Consider the following 22,642-nt stretch of genomic DNA (forward strand, 5'->3'; position numbering starts at 1 on the left):
CTTTATTTAACCAGGAAAGTTCCTCTGAGATATAAACAAATCTTCTTTACCAGGAGGCAGCAGAAGATACAGTTATGTTAAAATTAACAAAAACAGTTAGCCTTAAAAGTGTTTAAGAAGTAAGTTAAATTAGTTTCAAGTCTTTTTGCAACATGTTTCATGTGAAGGGAGCAGAGGAAACAAAAACACTTTTCCCCAGTTGTGTGCGGCCAAATGGAAGAGTGAACAACACATGGTCACTCCTGTGTGTCGTTAAGGTACAATGCCACACTTCTTTGGCGTGACCAACAAGGCAACTTCTGCGCTCGACGCGATGCCACCACAACTGGCAGCTACAGCTACCAGTACAGAAAAATAAATACATACAAATTAATTCTCATATTTAAAGTCTTCTGATTCAATTGTAATTCACCAGAGAGTAGCAGTTAATGTAAATGTTTGAACTATTCAAGATGATCATTGTCTAACGCTTACAATTCGTCTATACAACACTTGTAAGCTTTTGACCATATACTATCTGCAGTAGGTCATAATGTGTGGCATTAATTAGATTTGCTGATACTCGCACAAACCCAGCGACTTGTCCAGTGTACACTGCCTACCACCCGAATGCAGCTGAGATAGCCACCCCCCGTGATCCCAAAAAGGACACAAGCGGTAGAAAATCCATGGATGGATGCACAATCCCAGGAGTAAAGGCCAACTTGTGCACTTATTGGAGGACATTAAGATGTTAACTGGCTGTCCAGCTTCGCACAAGTAAAACGTGCTGCAGGACTGCTTGTATCAGAGATCATATCAGATTTGAGATGTAAATCAATATCATCCGATTTTTTTTTTTTCTTTTTTGCTGATATCGGACCAGGAACAGCCCTAGTACTGACCATGGTTTTTATTTTTCCTTAAACAAATTAGGTTTTTAAAAACATTTTACAGCTAATATATTAGGTGACAGTGTTTAAAATGGGACAAGACACTGTAAAATGATCTTATAATAGATACATTTTGGATTTGGATTTTTTTTTAACATGTTTTCAGCTAAACAAAATTGGTTGTTTTAAATTGTAAATCTCATATTACTTTGATTATAAAGCTTTAAAATAATTTAATAATTCTATATTATATACCATGTACAGTATTTTTGATAATACAATGTATTACTATTTTATAAAACATATTCTTTTTTAAATGTTTGAAGTAAAATGCGACCCCATAAGGGACAAGCGGTAAAAAATGGACAGACGGATGGCTTTCACTTTACTAAGTGTCAAATACTGCTCTCTAGTGGACACTTAGAGCATTGTAGTTTTTAATCAGAATATGAAGGTTCCAAAAGAAAAGAGAAACAGACGTTGGACTTATTGTACACTTTTATTGAAAGGAATCATTGGATGGATCCAGTTATGTAAAAATATTTTCCGCCACTGGAACATCACAAGGCCAAAACGGAGCTGTGTGTCACAGCTGATGACTTAAAAACTTTGTACAGTATCTTGATCAGTCTTTCAACATAAAAACACAAGGACACTCAGGTTAAGTGTGTGAACGCAACAAATATTCCTCTCCTTTGGCCGCTTAGTACATTCTTGTAAGGCTCTTCCTTACCGGATCCTCTTCTGCTGGCGAGCGCGGTAGATGTCGTGGACGGGCGGCGCCACCGCACCTTTGTCGTCTTCTTCGTCCGAGTCGGCGTTGGGCCTCTTCAGGGACTTGGCGGCGGCGTGGTTCTCCATAGGGCCGTTGCCTTCCCCGCTGGCGTCTGGGAGTCGGCCTGTGATGAGCTCGACAGCAGCTTGGACAGCTTTGCGGAGGTAAACGTCGATTATTACATTCGGGATATTAAACAAAAAAAGTGAGGTGTCATGTGACTTACTTTCAGGAAGTGTGCATTTCTTGAACGTCTCTATGAGCTCATCCACTTGAACAAAGGGACCCTGCAGGGAAGAGCTTTAGAATCCGCACACAAGAATGCAGCAACCATTATGCTTGTCACTGTACTGACGTTAAAACATCCAGGAGGGGGCAGCAGCTTCATCAGAATGACGGCCACAGGGGGGACAGGGAAGACTCCGCCAGAGACAGGGTGCAGGCCTGCAGCTGTGGACACACCAAAAAGGTGAGTAGAAAGGCATCTTGGCGGCGAAAACAGGATGACGAGTACACACGGGCGAGGTGGCGCGGCTGGAAGGGGATCATCTGATTGGTGTCCGGTTTGGGGTACTCCGGTTTTCTGTCCAAGTCGTCCTTCCGCGTGGGCAAGGATGGCGCCACCACCGTCTCGGGAAGCAGCGATGCCAGTTTGGAACGAGACACGTCCTTCAAACACACAAGAACACACGTGGTTTGGATGCATTAATTTTTCGTTTGTTTTGTGTACCCGCTCCACACAACAGTGGACATTTGTCAAAACCTGGTTTGCAAGACCTTTTGTGGTAGGACTCAGCAATTAATTACTCATAAGACCTTGAGCAGGTTGGTCATGATTACAGTGGAACATTGATTCACAAACCCCTCACTGTATGAACATCTCCACAGACCCAATAGAAATATACTTTGGTGTACAAAACTGCTCTCGGTGTACAGTGTTTTATCCAGACATTTTATGCCCGGCAGCATATCCAATGTGGGCGGGCTTGTTGATCTCCGGTACTTATTCAGTCGGTGATACTTTGTGTGCTTTTTTAGCCTTTTTACTACATTTTTCTAGCTATCTCAACACAAATCCAAAGAAAGCAATGGACAAGCGATGTGTGGTTTAAAACTTCAGGTAGTATCCACAGCATTGTCGACATTGCCTCCTCCCCCTTTCTTCTGCTGCATGCCAAGAAAATGAATCAACAAGGTAAATTGAATTTCATTATTGGAGTAGCCCGGCTGTTAAAGAGTTTTGTGATTTCAAACTGTGTCTGTGTGTTTGTGTCGGAAGGGCGGCTGAAAATGAGGACGGTTCATTTTTTTATTTTTATTAACTTTGTTTTTGTGTTTGCATAAAATATTTTAATTGTCATTATTAAAGTATTATTAATTACAATTATTCCACTTTCAAAATGTTCTGCTCATTCATGACACGAATGCTACCATTCTTTTTTCTTTATTTACTTTTTCAGGAATTCCACATTTTCTGAGATATATTTTCCAATTTGAAATGTGGACTTTTTCAAACTTCCACACTTTTCTCCACCATTCTAAAGTCAAAATATTCCTTACGAGTGTCAGTCAATTGCTAGCATGCTCGCTTTTTTGGCAAATTTTGCAGGTATACACTTTAACATTATTTTTTGGTACTTGACACATTCTTACTGTTAGCATGCTACCCTAGTACAGTTGGGATAGACTCCAGCACCACCCATGACCCCGATAGAGGACATGTGGTAGAAAATGGATAGATGTTAGCTTTAAAAAAAAAAAAAAAAAAAAAAAAAAATATATATATATATATATATATATATATATATATATATATATATATATATATATATATATATATATGTAGGTGTGGGAAAAAAATCACAAGACTACTACATCTCTTTCCCACACCTACATATTGCGCTCTACCACGGTATCGAGCACTATTCTCTGGATAATCCAGTCAAGACATATATATATATATATATATATATATATATATATATATATATATATACATATATATATATATATATATGCATATATATATATATATATATATATTATATATATAAATATATTTATGAAGGTATACACCCTTTGTCATATATTTTTGTACTTGACACATGCTTATTGTTAGCATGCTAAAGTTAGCTTTTTTAAAAGCTATTCATGGAGATATACACCCTTAGTCATATATTTCGGTACTTGACGCATGCTATATGTTGGCATGTCAACATTAGCATGTTAGCATATTAGCTTTAGTAACTCATATTTCAGGTAAACAAATTAAAAGTCAAATTTTGATGTTTTTGATTAATGTTTTCCAAAGCACAACCCGTTGACAAATTTCATTAAATACACACCTTGTACCCGAGAGCCTTGAGTTCACTGGCAGAGCAGGGGTACAAGTCCATGAACTTGTATCTGTCGACCAGCAAGGCTGTCTCTTTGCCTTCATATTCGTCCTTGAAGGTGGCGAACCGGCGCCGCTCCACCTTTAAGATACTGGCTAGGTCTCCTATGTTGCTCTCAAAGGCCAGAAAACGAGACCAGATCTCACTGATAAGGAAACCAACAGAAGATATATGAGACAACCATGTGATTCATATATATATATATATATATATATATATATATATATATATATATATATATATATATATATATATATATATATATATATATATACATATATATATACATATATATATATATATATATATATATATATATATATATATATATATATATATATATATATATATATATATATATATATATATATATATATGTGTGTGTGTGTGTGTATGTATGTATGTATAAACACTTGATGTACCCTGACTTCTCCGGCGAGAGGTTAGTTGAGGTGAGGACACGTTCAAACAGAACTCTGGTGTTGTTATCCTCTGCAGGGAAGTAAGAAGGTAGAAATAAGTTACATTTTTACAGATAATGTTTCATTGTGTTTATTAGTGGCTTGTTTACGTTCTATGTGAAAACCATCTTTCTGCTGAAATTACTATATAAATTACTTCCTTAAACATGTCATGAAGCTCGAAACAACATGGCTGACCACCAACGTATCACATTAGCTACCCAAAAAGCAGCACCTACCGCAGCTTGTAAAAAAAGTGCAAAAGTTGCTGACTCGGATGTTGTCAGCAACCTTTCAGTGCGTTGTGAAAGATTGTCGCTGTCATTATTGTTCCAGTTGTCTCACCATGTTTTGTGGGTCCATGTTTACACTCAATGCTCCTTTGGATTACGCCCATCAAGTCCACTTCTTTCCAGCCTGTCTAGGTTCCTAACAAGGTATTTTCTTATTATAGTCCTTTTGTTTTGTATTACTTTCACTTGTAATATTTGTTAGCATATTTAATTTGTGGGAAATGTTCTATTAACATTTTACTTTTACAAATATAATATCTATATAAATCAATAGAAAAAAAAGAATACTGAACCTTAAAAACAAGCAATAATCTACTATACATGTATTGTTCATAACCCAGCCATCCATCCATTTTCTACCGCTAATTCCCTTTGTGGTCGCGGGGTGCCCTGGTGCCTATCTCAGCTACAATCGGGCGGAAGGCTGTGTACACCCTGGACAAGTCGCCACCTCATCGCAGGGCCAACACAGATAGACCGACTTAATAACTTTCTATCCATCCATTTTCTACCGCTTATTCCCTTTTTGGGGTCGCGGGGGGCGCTGGCGCCTATCTCAGCTACAATCGGGCGGAAGGTGGGGCCCACCTCGTCGCAGGGCCAACACAGATAGACACCCTTAATAACTTTCTATATAGATGTATTAGTTTAGCATTATTTATTATGTATGTACAGTAGAACAAGGGATTAACATAAATGGGTTGTACTTGTATAGCGCTTTTCTACCTTCAAGGTAATCAAAGCGCTTTTACACTACTTCCACATTTACCCATTCACACACTGATGGAAGGAGCTGCCATGCAAGGCACTAACCAGCACTCATCAGGGGCAAGGGTCAAGTGTCTTGCTCAAGGACACAACGGACGTGACGAAGTTGGTACTAGGTGGGGATTGAACCAGGGACCCTCGGGTTGCGCACGGCCACTTTCCCACTGCCCCACGCCGTCCCTATGTGACCCCTTTGGTCTATCTGACACATGAAACGTGACACATTTGGAGCGTGCACCATTTACTTTAGCCACCAGATGGCAGTAGGGTATTGCATAGCTTAAAATAGGTTTAATGGAAATTCCAACTTTGACCATGGGGTCAATTGCTTTGTAGAGTGGCGCTGTCTGTTATTTTAAACAGACTGCATTGTAAAATGAATGACACCCCACTTCCTCTCACGTGAGATCCACCCAGGAATGGGGCCATATTAATCCCTTCCCCACTGTATATATTTATGCTACAGATGTAATACAGGAAGTGAACAAAAGTATCAATAACAGCAATGACATGGAGAAGGGGTTGGATTAAAAAAAATCTGCTTCTTCCTCCTCCTTTTTGGAAATGTTGAACTTTGTGTGACACTGTAAACATGCTCTTTATAATCGTGTAATCTTGTTTCTATGTTCAAAATAAACAAACATATTACATTTTTCTTATTCTATATTGTTTTCCTATTTAAAATGTATTTTACAATTTGTATAATAATAATAATGGAAAAAACTATTTTGTTCAGATGACGGCCAACCCTTCTGAGTCCTGGGCCTCCCTGCAGTTGAGTAAATCAATATCCTGTGCCACTTTTTTGCATTTGTCTACACATTAAAACTTTCGGCGACTTTGCGATAAGACTATCCTAGCAAAAGTGCGGCGACATCAAGTTTCTTTTTTAGTACAACAAAACAACACACATTAGTCAAATGTAATGAGAACAGAACTTACCATTGAGATGCGAAAGGTAATCGATGTATGCAAGTATGTACTCTGGAATGTCACCATATTTCTTTAAACCAAGCTCAAAAATCTTAAAAGCCACAGATTTATCCTGTTGGGAAAAATAAATGAAAACATGAGTATGTGTTTAAGTGATGGTGCCACCTTGCAGGTAACCGTAGAAGCGCCTTACCTTGCTACAGTAGTACTCCATCAGTGCTGCGGTGACGTATACGTGGTGGCGTGTGCGCAGATCCTCTCTGGCCTTTTTGAAGATAGTGCGGCCTGATTTAATGCCCTCCGCCCTCCTGGCGAACTTCATGTACTGGATGTAGACCAGCGTGGGGTCGATGTCCTCCACAGCCAGCAGTTTGTTGTAGATGTTGTGAACCTTCTCGTGCTTCATACGACTCTGTTACGCAAACACCACCAATTAATTCTCCACCGGAATGCTCTAATTGTTTGAACTTGCTTGACCTACTTCTTCATAGTCTGCAAAAGAGAAGTAAAGAAGCATGTTCTTCTTCAGTAGTGTTCCGATTGCGCGTTCATAGATGTTAGCAGCCTCATCACTGAACAACTTAGAGTTATTCATGTCCTGTGAGCAATAAAAGCACTTTAGTAAATACAACTAGCACAATCGAGTGAGAGCCCAAGAACTGTAGATGTTTAAAATGTGGAAATATTATGCAATTGATCATTTTTAAAATGCAGTGGTAACTCAACCTAAGAGTGTTTTGAGATAAGAGCTTTCTCTCTGTTAATTGTTATGCTTTAAGTTGCAAGCAAAACATTTTGTTACAAGCATTTCCTCTCATTAGTTGACAAAGTAAATGTTACAGTAAGTATACCCATTACGATCCGACCAAAACAGCCGGCCTTACTCGCTGTCAATAGCTTACAGCTGGAACATACTTCAGAAATTCCAACCATAGCAAGAAAGAAAGTGAGTGTGAAGGACAGTGCGGAGAAAAAGTGGATGGAATTAATTGAATTAAAGAAAGAAATCACAAAAAACATGAACCAGCTCTTCGCCAACTTGGCAACTCCAGCGCATCAAGGGATACTGTACAAGTCCACCCGCCATGGTAAACACTGTACACTTTTATTACATTACTTCATAAAACTACTGTAGTTTGTTCATCAAGTCCCACCTCAGAAAAAAACTGTCTCTTCAAGTACCACCTTAATGACCAACATTAAAATACAGTTGCGTAGTATGCCTAAGCAATTTGTTATTCTTATAGCCCGACCTGTGTGTTTGTTTTCGTACCTGACGGTTTCGGCCACAACTGTTGCCTTCCTTAGAGGTTGTCACATGTTGTTCCTGTGACGTTTCTGCTGAGCTGATTTAAACAGCTTTTGGCGCTGTCTTCATGCTTGTAGTAGCAGGCCAACAGCGCCATCTGCAGTTTGACTTCTTCAGGACTGTGTCCCAGGTATGGGAAAGTTGGCATGGCCCCTTGTCCCAGATCACAGTCTGGGCGGCGTGCTTCCAGATCTCGATGGATTCTCTGATCCAACGATGGTATTTGTTGCACTCAGTGCCGATGACGTGTGTTGTCCCAATCCATGAGGTGGTTCTCCCTCTTGCAGTGGTCTGATATGGCAGATTTCAGCTGTTCTTGCAGTGCTTGTCGTCTGGTGGCTCGTGTGCATGCTTTTTGTTTCACACGATGTAATTTATTTACTTACAAAAACACAGATAACCGTCACCATCCACATTGTCCATAAGCGTGTAAAACAGAACAAAGCGCTACAAAAACGGACCACGCTCACCACTGAAGACATTACAAGGCTGTTGGAATTTTTCTCCACTTCAACCTACTTCCAGCACTAGGGTACTATCTACATGCAGGAGAAATCTGCCTTGGGGGACTTGTTGTTGGCCATAATGAGTGGCTTTTTCATGGAAGATCTTGAAGCCCAGGCCCTCAAAAACAGCACCAGAACACTGCAAGCCTCCTTATGGTAAAGGTATGTGGATGACGTCTTGGAAATAATACAAATACGACGTACACAGGATCTCACAGACCACCTCAACACACTGGATGAAACAAACAATATAAAAATTTACCTATGAGGAAGAAAAGGACAGCACAATAAACTTTCTTAACCTGGACATAAAACATTTGGAGGATGGCAGTATAAAAATTCTAATACATCGGAAACCCACACACACAGATCAATACTTCCTTTGGACATCGGAACACTCCATAAATTACAAACTCTCAGTCGTAAGAACACTTTTTGAACGCACCAATCTCATCTCCCAGGAACAAGACAGAAAGGAAGAGGAACAGCACATTACAAAAGCACTAAGAACTTGCAACCACCCAAAGTGGGCCATAGACAAAGGGTGGAATCAATCCCATACGTCGGGGGGGGGGGACGGGACATCAAAAGGAAACATCAAAAGCATGCACACGAGCCACCAGACGACAAGCAGAACAAGAACAACTGAAGTCTGCCATATCAGACAACTGTAAGAATGAGATCCACCTCATGGATTGGGACAACGCAAATATCTGAGACCCACAAATACCATCGTTGGATCAGAGAAGCCATTGAGATCCGGAAGCGCGCCGCCCGGACTGTGAACCAGTATGAAGGGACGTACCAACTTTCCCACACCTAGGACACAGTCCTGAAGAAGTCGGACTGCAGATGGCACTGTCAGCCTGCTACTACAAGCATGAAGACAGCGCCAAAAACCGTTTAAATCAGGTGACCAGACATGTCCCAGCAACATCACGTGACAACCTCTGAGGAAGGCTACAGTTGTGGCCGAAACCGTCAGGTATGGAAATGAACACACAGGTGGGGCTATAAGAATAATAAAATTTCATAATTTTTTGAAGACCTAAATAACCTATTTCGATTAGTAGGTTTAAGTATTCATTTAAAAACAAGGCAGATGTTTTCTTTAGCAAGTATATTTTTTATTTTTGGTCACTGTAACATAGCACAAGGTTTGAACAGTAACACTGTGTTTAAATATAGAAATATAAAACACTATACTGAAATCATGTGATTTTTTGGCTTACCCTGGAGGGAGCCTTTGTACCACAGTTTGAAAATCACTGTTCTATTGTATTGTTTTAAACAATGATTCTAAAATAAAATGTTTTTTTCCCTTTAAAAGGCATGTACATAGTAAAATTGTGGTGTTTTTTAGGGAGGCAAACACCAATTAAATTGATCTCACTTCAATTCAATGTGTAATTGATTTGACATAAGTGTTTTGAGTTGAGAGCTTCACCACATAGCCAATTAAGCCCGTAAATTGAGGTACTACTGGACACAGTTTGACTAGTTAAAGGACATTGTTACACATTACAGTTTTTATTTAACCCATGAGGGTTCATTTACTATAACAAAGTGAGTAAATGAATTGATATATTTGTAAACGCTCTGAAGTATTAAAGGAGTAGGATTAAATAAGCTTTGCTTCTTCCTACTCCTTTTCGGACATGATGTAAAGTGAAATGATATGAAATTGTGTGATATATTATGCTGTAAGTGTGTTCATGTTCTAAATAAACTAAAACAAAGAAAGAAAGAAAGAACAGAATGCCCTCCTTGGCTGCAACCAGCAGCAATCTTTCTCTATTTTAGGGCTCTTCAAAGTGCAGCATGCGGTTAGTTTTTATTGGCCTTCGACATGTTTTGAAAATGAAATAAATTCAGTGTTAATTAGGTGTAATCGACATAACGCAAAAAAACGATTTTCTTTGACACATACAACACAAAAGATAAGCTAATTTATTTTTAAAGCCAAGCATATTCTGATCTAAATTGTTTTTTTCCCCAGATCAATTTCAACGTCTGAATTGTATCAAAGGGGCCATTGCATTTTTTCATTTGTCAGCATGCACTGCCTGTGGGGGAGAAAGGTTGGACACCCCACCGTGAGCAGCATTATTGTGCTCAATAGAGCAATGTAACGAACACGGCAGTTCAGAAGATTAAGAATGATTTTAACATACATTTAAAATAGTTTTATTGATTCTTTTATGATCAAAACGGGAAAAAAATTGAGACTGCAAACTAAAACTAGAGTAAAAATAAAACCCTTAGTGTATTTTAATACTTTTAAAATATAGTACATCAAAAGTGAGCATTGTTGTTTAAAATGCATTACAATAGAGTATTTGAACTGTGGTAAATGTACCAATTGTGGTACGTGAGCTCAATCTAAGGGTATGCCCAAGAATCACTAAATAAATATTCAAACAGTGTTACTGTTCATACTGTGTGTTATGTTACGGTGGCCAAAATATCAAATATACTTGTTAAATAAGACCTCTGCCTTGTTTTTAATGACTACTTATGCCTTCTTTGCAACTGTATTTTAATGTTGGTCATTTTGGTGGTACTTGGGGGCCCAGTGTTTTCAGAGGTGGTACATGGTGGAAAAAGTTTGAGAACCACTGTGATATATATTTGAGACCCTGCATAATAATTGAAGGTTTGTGTCATACTCCTTTCTCTGCCAACAACTTGCTGGACTGCTCGAGGTACTGAGCTGCCTCGTACCACACGTCAGGATGGTGGCCCAGCACCAGCAGACACTGCTCATAGGCAAACATCACTGAAACAAAAGGTCAGATGTCCAACGTTTCATAGCTCCAATACAAAATCAGTGGATGGTAACTGCAGTCAGACTTTTTAGACAGACAATACCTCTTTTTGTGATAAGCGTCTGGTCTTCTGTCCGCAGCGGGTTACTTTTCTCCCACTGGATGTACTTCTTCCACATTTCCACTTGCTGGGATTCCTGTGGAGAGTTCTGTGGCGGCACTGAGGGGGCGTTCCTGTCCAGCCCCTTCATCACAGTCTCGTACTCCTGCGAGCCACCAGCAGGTTCAGCAAGACCATCCTGACGTTTCATTTTGGGAAGTGTCTTTACAAAGCTTCTTACCTTGGCAACTCTCCTTGCATTCATGTAGTCTCTGCTTCGATCCTCAATCATCTTTTTAGCCAAGTGTATATTGATACCCTGATGTGGGAAATAACCAACTGTCAGCATTCAACGTACTCTGTTGTTTTGCAGGGGTGTGAAACTTATTTTCATTGAGGGCCACATCACAGTGATGGCTGCCCCCAGAGGGCCAATTTTATCAGTAAATAATGTATGAATATAAATGTAGGATTTGCCTCATGAGCTTATTGGACAATTGTCAATGCATTTAATTAGATTAGTATATTATTTAACTTACACTGTAAAAGAAAACAAAAAACTGCAAAAACCTGGAAGTTCAGACACCAGAATGTTTCCGGTCGTTTGTACATTATTGTAAATGGAAAAAACTACACCAAAGTTTTTTATGGTAAAATTACGGTAATTAAGTTATTCTTTTTGCCATAAAATCTACAGTTGTTTTTACGCTGTATTACTGCAGATGGAAAAACTTTACAACTGTTTTTTAACGGTAGAATTCTGCCGCTGAATTGCGATTTTTGGATCATAGCACCTATTGTTATTGTACAGTGTAAAATTTGATGACTAGTTCTTCTTAAAATCATAAGCCAAACAGATTTTTTGGAATGCATATTTGTTGCATAATAACAGTGATTGTCATATATTTTGTGTTACTCCTCCAAGCAGAAAACATTTTGCGGCACCCCAAACTACCCGCCACGACTCTAAATAATATAACTTGTCCATACATTTGTTATCAGTGCACTTCTGCATAACAATGTATTCTTAGTAACATTAAAAATAATATAACATGTATGCAGATCAACTTACGACATAACAGAAAACTTTATTAACAATGTTTTTTAGACTTAAAAAGAAAAATGTAAACTGCACCAATTTGCCTAAAATAAAAAACTATAAACATTTAAACTATGAACATTTTTTTAACGACTTGAACCATTTAATATTGAAAAATGTAAATATGTAAACTCCATAAATAATACATTTAAATTGAGCAGTGACATTAACTCAGGAGCACAACATATAAAACACTTCAACCTACAAAACAAAAATGAATGGAACTAGTTATGTTGATTTTTTTAAATCAAAATTAAGAAGTCAAGATAAATGGCTCCAATGAGCATGTTGTGTAGTGCACAGTTTTTAGAAGCATGTTTGAAGCACAATACTGATAAAGCATGATCCCAGGGGTCACAAGTTCCCCCCTGGCATCTTTTTGGACGTCATGAGGGGAAAAACCTTGTTGCTCACACATATTTTATCACCTCTGAGTCACCCCAAACAAAGTGTGAAAGTTTAATAAAAACGCACATGTATAATTTTTAGATTTGTTTTCAGTAACAGACTCTGGTGGCTCAGCCATGCTTGTGCTTGTAGATTTGACGGCAGTTTTTGACACTGTGGACCACATCCTTTCGTCCGGGCTGGATACAAGTGAAAGACTTAAAAGCAGTTGATTACATTCGTCCTTAACTGAGCAGTCTTTTTCTGATAAACTTGGGTCATTTCCATCCAAACAAGTCCCTCTTGGTTGTGGAGTGCCTTAAGGTTGAATTTTAGGTCCTGTCTTGTTTTCTTTGCATTTGCTGCCAGTGGGTTCCATTTAAAAAAAAAACATTTGTTTCAATGTTTCGCAGAATATGTAAAAGTATGCCTTCCCTTCAGAGCAATAACAGATTTAAACAAAGCCTTGCAAAACTGAGTTCAATATGTGAAAAATTCGCTGTCTATCAAATTTCTTCATTCAAATAAAAATAAAAACTTAATTTACCTCAACTTATTAAAATTAAAATAGAAGAGCATCTGCAGTTGCCTGCGATGAGATGGCGACTTGTCCAGGGTGTACCCCGCCTTCCGCCCGATTGTAGCTGAGCTAGGCACCAGCGGCCTCCGCAATCCCAAAGGGAATAAGCGGTAGAAAATGGATTGATGATCTGCAGTTGCAGCCAGCAAAATATCGAAATCTCCCCAACAAATAAAAAATCAGTGGATTCTGTTAAATCAGATTTTAAAACACATGTTTATGCACTTTTAAAACCAGCTGAGCCTAACTTTTCTGGTCTTCTATATACTGTTATAAATATATCATTATTTTGTATTTGCTTTTATCAGCTATTCTATTTTTGTCATTGCTAAGCTATGTTTTTATTTATTTAAAAATGCCATCCATCCATTGTCTACCACTTGTTCCTTTTGGGGTCGCGAGGGCTGCTGGAGTCGATCTCATTTGCTTTCCGGCGGAAGGCGTAGTACACTCTGGACAAGTCGCCAACTAATCGCAGGGCCAACACAGATAGACAACTTTAACACTTACATTCACACACTAGGACGAAATTTTAGTGTTGCCAATCAATCTATCCCCAGGTACATGTTTTTGGCGGTGGGAGGAAGCCGGAGTACCCGGAGGGAACCCACGCAAACTCCACACAGAAAGATCCCGAGCTCGGGATTGAACTCAGGGCTACTCAGGACCTTCGTATTGTAAGGCAGTGGTCCCCAACCTTTTTGTAACTGCAGACCGGTCAATGCTTGATAATTTGTCCCGATAACTTGTCATGAAAAAGGGGGGTTTTTGTCATGAAAAAGGGAGGTTTTATGGGTTGGTGCACTAATTGTAAGTGTATCTTGTGTTTATTATGTTGATTTAATTTTAAAAAAAAAATAAATAAATACATCTAAATAAATAAATAAATAAAAATTAATACAAAATTATTCTGCGGCCCGGTGGTTGGGGTCCACTGTTGTAAGGCACATGCACTAACTAACCCCTGTACCACTGTGGTGCATGCATGCATAAATATATATATATATATATATATGCATGCATATATATATATGTATATATGCATGCATGCATATATATATATATATATATATGCATGCATGCATATATACATATATATATATGCATGCATGCATATATATATATACACACACACACACACACATATACATATATATATATACACACACACACATATACATGAATTATAAAATTACAAAATTTAAAACATACATATATACACACATATATATTTATGTAAATACTATTGTGTGAGTGTGGTCTGTTTATCTGTGTCCTGTGATGAGGTGGCGACTTGTCCAGGGTTTACCCCGCCTTCTGCCCGAATGCAGCTGAGATAGGCTCCAGCACCCCCCGCAACCCCAAAAGGGACAAGCAGTAGAAAATGGATAGAATACATATATACTTTTTTTTTTTAAGCTTGGGATGTCTGGATTGTGGGTGTTGGCCTTAGTTTAGGGACCCCTGGTCTTAACATTTCAAATACACTATTGAGGGACCTTTGAGAAGTATTTAAAATTGTTCAAGAATAACTTAGAACATAGCACCTTGAAGAAATAGATCTCACCTCTTCGTATTTGCTATAATCTCTCCAGAGCTGCTCTATGTTTATCATGGGATTCACGCAGCCCCTTTGGTAAACGCGCCGCACTGCGGTGATGCGCTGGTTCTCTGCATATGAGCCCACAGCCTCGCTGATAGAACATAAAACAACATTAGACCTGCATCACTTGCTACAGTTACAACTGGAGGCAAAATTACTCACACTCCCTTGAGAAAATTGATGTAATCCACCCAAATCTGTGACAAACACCAAAAATCATTAGGAAACCACAGTAAACAGAAATGTATGTTATAGAACACAATCTTATTAACCTGATACGACATAATTTCCATGCCGATTTTATCCAGGGCAAAGTCGTATGCCTGAGCCATCTTCTCTCTGAGGACAGGGGATTTTTTTTTAATCCATTCAATATTAATCAGTAATATTTACAGGAGTCATCTTACTTGTAGCTGGGCAACTTTCCTTTGGTTTCTCGCACGTAGGAGAGGTAACACTTCCATAGGTCGATGTGCAATACTTTCATGAGGCATCTCTGGAACAGCTGTAGGGTGAAGAAACCCATTTATACACAGCAGTAATGGCGGTGTGTGGAGGAAATCTTTGTGATCAGTAAATATATATTGCTATTAAAACTGCACAGATTACTCTTATGTATATGCAGTTCTCCTTTCTATATTATACAGTAATACATTAGTCGCTTAGATGTGAGGAGTGCACTCACTTTTATGAAATACAGTATAATTTGGAGTACTTTGATCCAAATGCAATTATTTTTCTGTATGTTGCAATATTGCGAAAAGAAATACATGTCAGTGGCGCTGAACAATGAAAAAATAAACATTAAAAGAATCTTGAAAAATACCATTTTTGTTTACGTAATAACATTACTTTTATGTTTCCGTATAACAATGTCAGTAACAGGGTAGCAGCAAAAGACAATTTCTTCCCAGGGAAATCCATAACCTTAATCAGGAACCTCCCCTATAGGGACTCTACTCACCTTTTCTACCTTGTCATAGTTTTTAGCCTTGACCTGCAAATAAAGAGTGTAAATGCAATGTTATTTTAAGTCATTTCCACCCCCATGCTGGGCTTCCAATAAACATGCGTTCATGCACACACAACCCTGCAGATCAACAAAGTGAAATTCACACAAGAACGACAAGGCACTTGTTAAAAGGGGTTTATTATTACTTTGGGTAGATTGTGCCTCGAACTAATGGCAAATATATACAGAACATACGAATAGCTGTAGAATCATATTCCAATGCAAAAGAAACCTAATATAATCTTTCACATGTGAGTAGTTGTAGCATCCATCAGGACTGTTGTTTTTGTGATGTTAATACTCCAGGTCAGCAGGATGCCACAATTGTAGTGCTACCAAGTAACCATAAATTATTTAAAACCATATATGTTGAAGTATTCCACAATGGTAAAGTCGACAGCATTTTGTGGTTGTAGCATGCACAATGGTTTGTTTTGTGAACTAACTGAAACGCATCTGCATGAACACATAGTTGTAACACCAGAGGGCAGCTGGGACGCGACCCCGAAAGGGACAAGCGGTAGCAAATGGATGGAAGGAAAATAACTTTCACGCTTTTGAAAAATATTAAACTACACTGCAATACCAACATGGTTGAGGCAAAACTGCATTTGCCCTACACATATGTAATCTATGGAAAAAAACATGACTCACATTAGATAAGTCAAAAGTTTATTTTATGTGTATTTTTATGCATATTTTCCAAACAGCCCAACTCACAGTGTTTTGTTGTAATACCACTGTACATCACGGGGGGCAATAGTGAGTTGTTATACCTTAAAAAACAGATTTTTACCACCCCGCCTAAAAGGTGTGGTCTTACACGACCTAAAAACAATCCAAAAATGTTGGTGACGTAAGCACTCTACACTGCTTTGCACAATAACAATACAGACATTCTCAAAAGACAGAGCGACAGGAAAATGCAAATGTATTAATTATGGATGCATGAAATGGTTCTATTGCTATTTGTTGATGTGGTCACTTTGTCTCAACGTGCTTCAATTTTGGCCATGAAGCCTGCGCAATTAACTGTTATAATCCCACGAGTCATGCCCTTTTTAAACACAGGTGCATGTCAGATCAAAAGTTTCATACTGACATGTCAGACGCTGATGCAGACGCCCCATCTTTTCTTTACAAAGGGTGTGTAGTCTTCCTAAATGTTAAAAGCCATTTAAAGTCACATGTTCATTGTGTACTAATTACAGATTGAAAACCTTAACAGAAATATTATAGTTCAGTATTGTGTACAACTGCATTGCATCATACTAGAAGGTGTTTCTAGTATGTTGAATTTAATTTTGCTGAATTAAGTAATTAAAATATTAGAACGGTACATTTAAATTACCAATGACAATAATAGTAGGAAACTTTAAATATGAATACCTTTCTGACAGTGAAAATCGTAAAGGCGTACTTAACACAACTGTTGTGTTGGACCAATTTGATTGTGCAAAAAGTCCAAATTGGACTTGCCATTTTCACCTGTCTACTTATGATAAATAATTTTCACTTAGGTGCTCAAAATTTGTTTGAACATTGCAGCCCCGATCAATCAAAATGTAGATCTAGCAGATTGATGGACTAAAAAGGGATTGTGGGGCCTGGGTGAGGTATGCATGCACTAAGAGTGCTTGGCATCTTAACCCACTTGGAAGGTGCAGCACAAATATTGTCTTTCACCTTACTTGACCATGAAAAGGCCCATTTTTGACTGACTGATGCATTCTATACACTGATTTCCAATTATAATATATGCCAGAGGTCAGCAGATTATAACATGGTGCTACGCTAAGGCTGTTGGTTTAAATCTAACAAGTCCTCCTAAGAGTAAGCACTGCACCGACAGATCCCAAAATAGCTCTGACACATTCTGACAATCACAACTTGATTTAAGCAAGACTTACAGCACAGGCCAAAAGTTCGGACACATTTTCTCCTCAATGCGTTTTATTTTTTTGACCATTTACATTGTGGATTGTCACTGAAGGCATCACAACTATGTGCAGTTATGTACTAAACAAGAAAAGGTGAAATAACTGAAAACATGTTTTATGTTTGAGTTTCTTCAAAATAGCCACCCTTTGCTCTGGTTACTGCTTTGCACACTCCTGGCATTCTCTTGACGAGCTTCAAGCACACCTGTGAAGTGAAAACCATTTCAGGTGACAACCTCTTCAAGCTCATCTAGATAATGCCAAGAGTGTGGGGAAAAAGTAATCAGAGCAAAAGGTGGATATTTTGAGGAAACTACAGTAAAAGACGTGTTTTCAGTTATTTCACCATGTTAAGTATTGGTACATAACCTCACTTGTCCATTCATAGTTTTGATGTCTTCAGTGACGATATACAATGTACAGTAAATAGTCATGAAAGTAAAGAAAATATATTAAATGAGGTGTGTCCAAACTTTTGGCCTGTACTGTATATATAAAAGGTATGTTTGCACTAGAATCTATCAGTCTACTATCAACCAAAACCCTTTAAGCAAATCCTGACAACTGTCACCCAATCTGTGAGCTAAAACAAGACTGCTGACTGTGCAAATGTGCTTCATTAATAGCAGGAGAAAAGCAGCATGATTGCACAATGTAATCTCCATATCCATGCTGCAAGAACAAGCGCCTCCTCATAAGTACCTTTATTTAGATCGATGTCTCTTTTTTGCATATAGCCAAGCAAATCTCACGCTTTAAATTCTTTTTTTTTTTTTTTTAATTCTTCTTTAAAATACTCTTCTTAGCCCTTCCCCAAAGGTTCTTTCAGCTACTTGCTTCGAAGTCCACTGGATGATCCTGGAAAGGTGGTCATTTCTGAGAGTTTGGTTTGGTTTTCAGTATCCACAGCATAACAACACTATAGTTGAAGTAAAAAATGGTTTAATGATTCTTATGCTGAGTTTAAATTTAAAAAGGGGGTGATTCGTTCTCTGTTGCTGACTGCATTACAAAAGAAGGCGAAAAAACAAAGATTTGGTCCTTTCCCCCTCCCTTCAGGGGGATTTTAGGTCTCTGGTATAGTGTGGGCATCAAAAAGCAAGAGTATAGGTTCATAATATTACAAAAGAAATGACACAGGAGGCAATAAATTGACACAACAAGTGAATAAAAGGCTAATGCACTCCAAATACCATTAAAAATGTTTTAATACTGTTGCAAACCAAACATGCAACAAATGCATTTAACCCACTTGAAAATATATGGCGAGAAAAATGCTTCTTAAATCCTAGGAACAGAAAAATAAACTTTCCCCTTTTAACGTTTAAAGACACAATCCTCAAAAAATACCATTTTACCTATTTATAATGAAATGCTTTGGCAGGGGATAACTTAAACCCTCATCAAACAAATCTCATGGATGCAAGACAAATAGTTTGTGTGAAAATCACATTGTTGATCATCTAAGGCAATAATAATCTCAGTCATGCATTTAATAGAAAGAGGGGAGAAAAAAATATTGACCTCAGCTTCAATGAATAGTTTCCAGAATCTGCCAGAACTTGGAAACTGTGTGACAAGTCGCTCGTAAGTCTTCCTTGCTTTATCAATAGGTTGGTTCTAAAAAGGGAGAGTGCATTTACATCCACACACATGTGAGGAACTACAAATATGTATTGGGCATTTGGTATTTTTAACAAATCAATAAACAACCCCCACCCTTGAACCTATTATTATTATTTTTACCCCCTTAATGCAACTCTTGAGTCACTAAACCTGTGCTTCTCGAATCAGAATGCTCCATGCGTCAAGGTCATATGGGTTTTCTTCCAACTTCTTCTCTGCCTTCTTCACCTTCTCCGGGACATACTCTGCTGCCTGCATGGGGATGACAAAATACATGATAATCAAATGTGCTGTGCAATTGCGACTTAACATAAAACTGATGACATTGTATTATGAAAAAAAAAGTGGCTGTTAAAGTTGCACAAAATGATAAACTTCCATGCAGTTCGTGGGTGGACACCTTTGTGATGAATTGAGCTAATTCATTATCTCATATCACTCAACAGCTTTTGCATCTTTAATATTGTAGTTATGCACTTACAAATAACAAGGATTTAGATATAGCAGATATTTGAGTAAAGGAGCGTGTCAGCCTAACGACGCAAAGACTTGGCGGCAACGCAGCAAATCGCTGGTCAACGCGGCCAAAGGGGAGGCTTGCAGTGACATATATCCCAACCTAGAAGCATTATGACGATACAGTGGTAAATCATGATATAATAATGTCAACATATACACTGTATAAACACAAAGTAGTACAAGAGCTAACACAAGCTAATAGTGGTAGCATTTGAGCAAGGGCCTTGGCAACGCTAGCTAACTTTACCTGGTCGGCTGCTGCATCGGTAGACATGGTTGGAAGAGTAAGGTGGGGTTAAATAACTTTTAGAACGTTTACCACTAAATGAAAAGGTTGTGGTGAATTCAAAATCACGCTATGTAACAGGCATAATCTTCAAACTACGCCGTCACGTTTCCCTCAAAGAGCCCAACGCTCGGGGACTAGCCGAATTTTCAAAATGGCGAGCAAAGCAAAGTCTTTTCCGCTTTGCATGTGGCGAAAACAATGACACATCCGGTTTCAATCCTTCACAATAAAACGAGACCTTAACGCAAGGTACTGTATTCCACAACAGTACTTATTTAATTTTAAATGTACTCAATAGAATAATTCATTTGTGCTCCTTCATTTTTTTATTGTATTTGATTCAAGTGGCACGTGGTTAGGATTAATAACAACAACGAAGCAAGTCGTGATTAAATATTTCTTAGAACGTCATAAAAAAATTCTACATATCAATCAATCAATCAATCAATCAATCAATCAATCAATCAATCAATCAATCAATCAATCAATCAATCAATCAATCAATCAATCAATCAATCAATCAAAGTTTATTTATTTAAAATTATGAGTGTCTCAAAGGGCTGCACAAACCACAACGACATCCTCGGCTCAGATCCCACATATGCAAATATGCGCCCCACTTCTACAGTTAAAAGTTAGAGTACCACTGATAGTCACACACGCACTAGTTGTGGTGACTCTCTATATTCGACCCATCCCCTTGTTGAGGTGAGGGGAGCAGTGAGCAGCAGCTGTGGCTGTGCTCGGGAATCATTTTGGTGATCCCCGTGAAATGCAATGCATTTTCCATCCATCCATCCATTTCCTACCACTTGTCCCTTTTTGGGGTCGTGGGAGGCTATCTCATACTTGCCAACCCTCCCGGATTTTCAGGGAGACTCCCGAAATTCAGCGCCTCTCCCGAAAACCTCCCAGGACAAATTTTCTCCCTAAAATCTCCCAAAATTCAGGCGAAGCTGGATGCCACGCCCTCTCCAGCTCCATGCGGACCTGAGTGAGGACAGCCTGTTTTCACATCCGCTTTCCCACAAATATAAACAGCGTGCCTGCCCAATGACGTTATAACTATAGAATGATCGACGGCAAGTTTTTGGTTTCTTATGTGGGTTTATTGTTAGACAGTTTCATCAACGTCCTCCCAGCACGGTAACAACACACAACAGCAGTCACGTTTTCGCCTACCGTAAAGCAGTTCAGCTGCCATAAACAGCAATGTTTTGACACTCTTAAACAGGACAATACTGCCATCTACTGTACATGCATATGATTAGAAAAATAGTGACAGACAATAGAACAAGGGTGGGCAATTCAACCCTTAACTCAACAATGAGTAGATGTGTGTTATGTGTGTGTATATGTGTAAATAAATGAACACTGAAATTCAAGTATTTCATATATATATATATATATATATATATAAATGATAAATGGGTTGTACTTGTATAGCGCTTTTCTACCTTCAAGGTACTCAAAGCGCTTTGACACTACTTCCACATTTACCCATTCACACACTGATGGAGGGAGCTGCCATGCAAGGCGCCAACCAGCACCCATCAGGAGCAAGGGTGAAGTGTCTTGCTCAGGACACAACGGACGTGACGAGGTTGGTACTAGGTGGGAATTGAACCAGGGGCGCTCGGGTTGCGCACGGCCACTCTCCCCACTGCGCCACGCCGTCCGTATATATATATATATATATATATATATATATATATATATATATATATATATATATATATATATATATATATATATATATATATATATATATATATATATATATATATATATATATATATATATATATATATATATATATATATATATATATATATATATATATATATATATAAATACATACATTAAATATTTGACTTGGTGAATTGTAACGTGAATATACTCCTCCCCTCTTAACCACGCCCCCAAACACGCCCCACCCTAAACCACGCCCCCGTCCCACCTCCCGAAATCGGAGGTCTCAAGGTTGCCAAGTATATCTCAGCTGCATTCGAGCGGACAGTTAGGCAGACAACATTCACACTCACATTCACACACTAGGGACAATTTAGTGTTACCTATCCCCAGGTGCATGTTTTTGGAGGTGGAAGGAAGCCGGAGTACCCGGAGGGAACCCACGCAGTCACGGGGAGAACATGCAAACTCCACACAGAAAGATCCCGAGTGCATGCACTAGGGCTGGGCGTATCGGTATCGTATCGATACTGGCGTGATGGTATCGATACTTCACCAAATTAAGCGAATCACTCCGATTTAAAAAAAAATGTGAGCGCAGCGCTCCTAACCACTCCACCCTCCTCCCTAGTGATGGGTCGCGAACGAGATTTAAAAACACTTTAAAAATTCATCTTCAACCCAAAATAAAATAAATACAATTAACATGACGCT

The 22,642-nt window shown here is 38.5% G+C and overlaps 1 protein-coding gene across 1 annotated transcript; it reads right to left on the bottom strand.

The window, feature by feature from the left end:
• Window positions 1-1,352: 1,352 nt before the first annotated feature.
• On the bottom strand, window positions 1,353-20,428 carry cstf3 (cleavage stimulation factor, 3' pre-RNA, subunit 3). Its single transcript, XM_061880611.1, has 20 exons — window positions 20,195-20,428; window positions 19,579-19,680; window positions 19,327-19,422; window positions 15,815-15,847; window positions 15,258-15,355; window positions 15,123-15,189; window positions 15,013-15,047; window positions 14,815-14,941; window positions 11,423-11,500; window positions 11,185-11,347; window positions 10,983-11,092; window positions 6,980-7,096; window positions 6,692-6,910; window positions 6,508-6,610; window positions 4,466-4,535; window positions 3,993-4,188; window positions 2,166-2,316; window positions 2,003-2,097; window positions 1,874-1,934; window positions 1,353-1,801 (listed from the first exon to the last, which is right to left on the bottom strand). Exons 1-20 carry the CDS (start codon window positions 20,219-20,221, stop codon window positions 1,602-1,604), a joined length of 2,148 nt encoding a protein of 715 aa, XP_061736595.1. The 5' UTR covers window positions 20,222-20,428; the 3' UTR covers window positions 1,353-1,601.
• Between the last annotated feature and the right edge of the window lie 2,214 nt (window positions 20,429-22,642).

This window comes from Nerophis ophidion, linkage group LG02 (genome assembly GCF_033978795.1).
Source record: "Nerophis ophidion isolate RoL-2023_Sa linkage group LG02, RoL_Noph_v1.0, whole genome shotgun sequence".
NCBI classification, from domain to species: Eukaryota; Metazoa; Chordata; class Actinopteri; order Syngnathiformes; family Syngnathidae; genus Nerophis; species Nerophis ophidion.

Bases quoted from the DNA above. Each gene is read 5' to 3' on its own strand.
- cstf3 (XM_061880611.1), bottom strand. From the start codon at position 20,221: ATGTCTACCGATGCAGCAGCCGACCAG. The intron at 14,942-15,012 runs GTGAGTAATTTT...ATGTTCTATCAG, and splicing joins ATCAATTTTCTCAAGGGAGT to CGAGGCTGTGGGCTCATATG. The intron at 11,348-11,422 runs GTAAGAAGCTTT...GGTGGCTCGCAG, and splicing joins ATGCAAGGAGAGTTGCCAAG to GAGTACGAGACTGTGATGAA.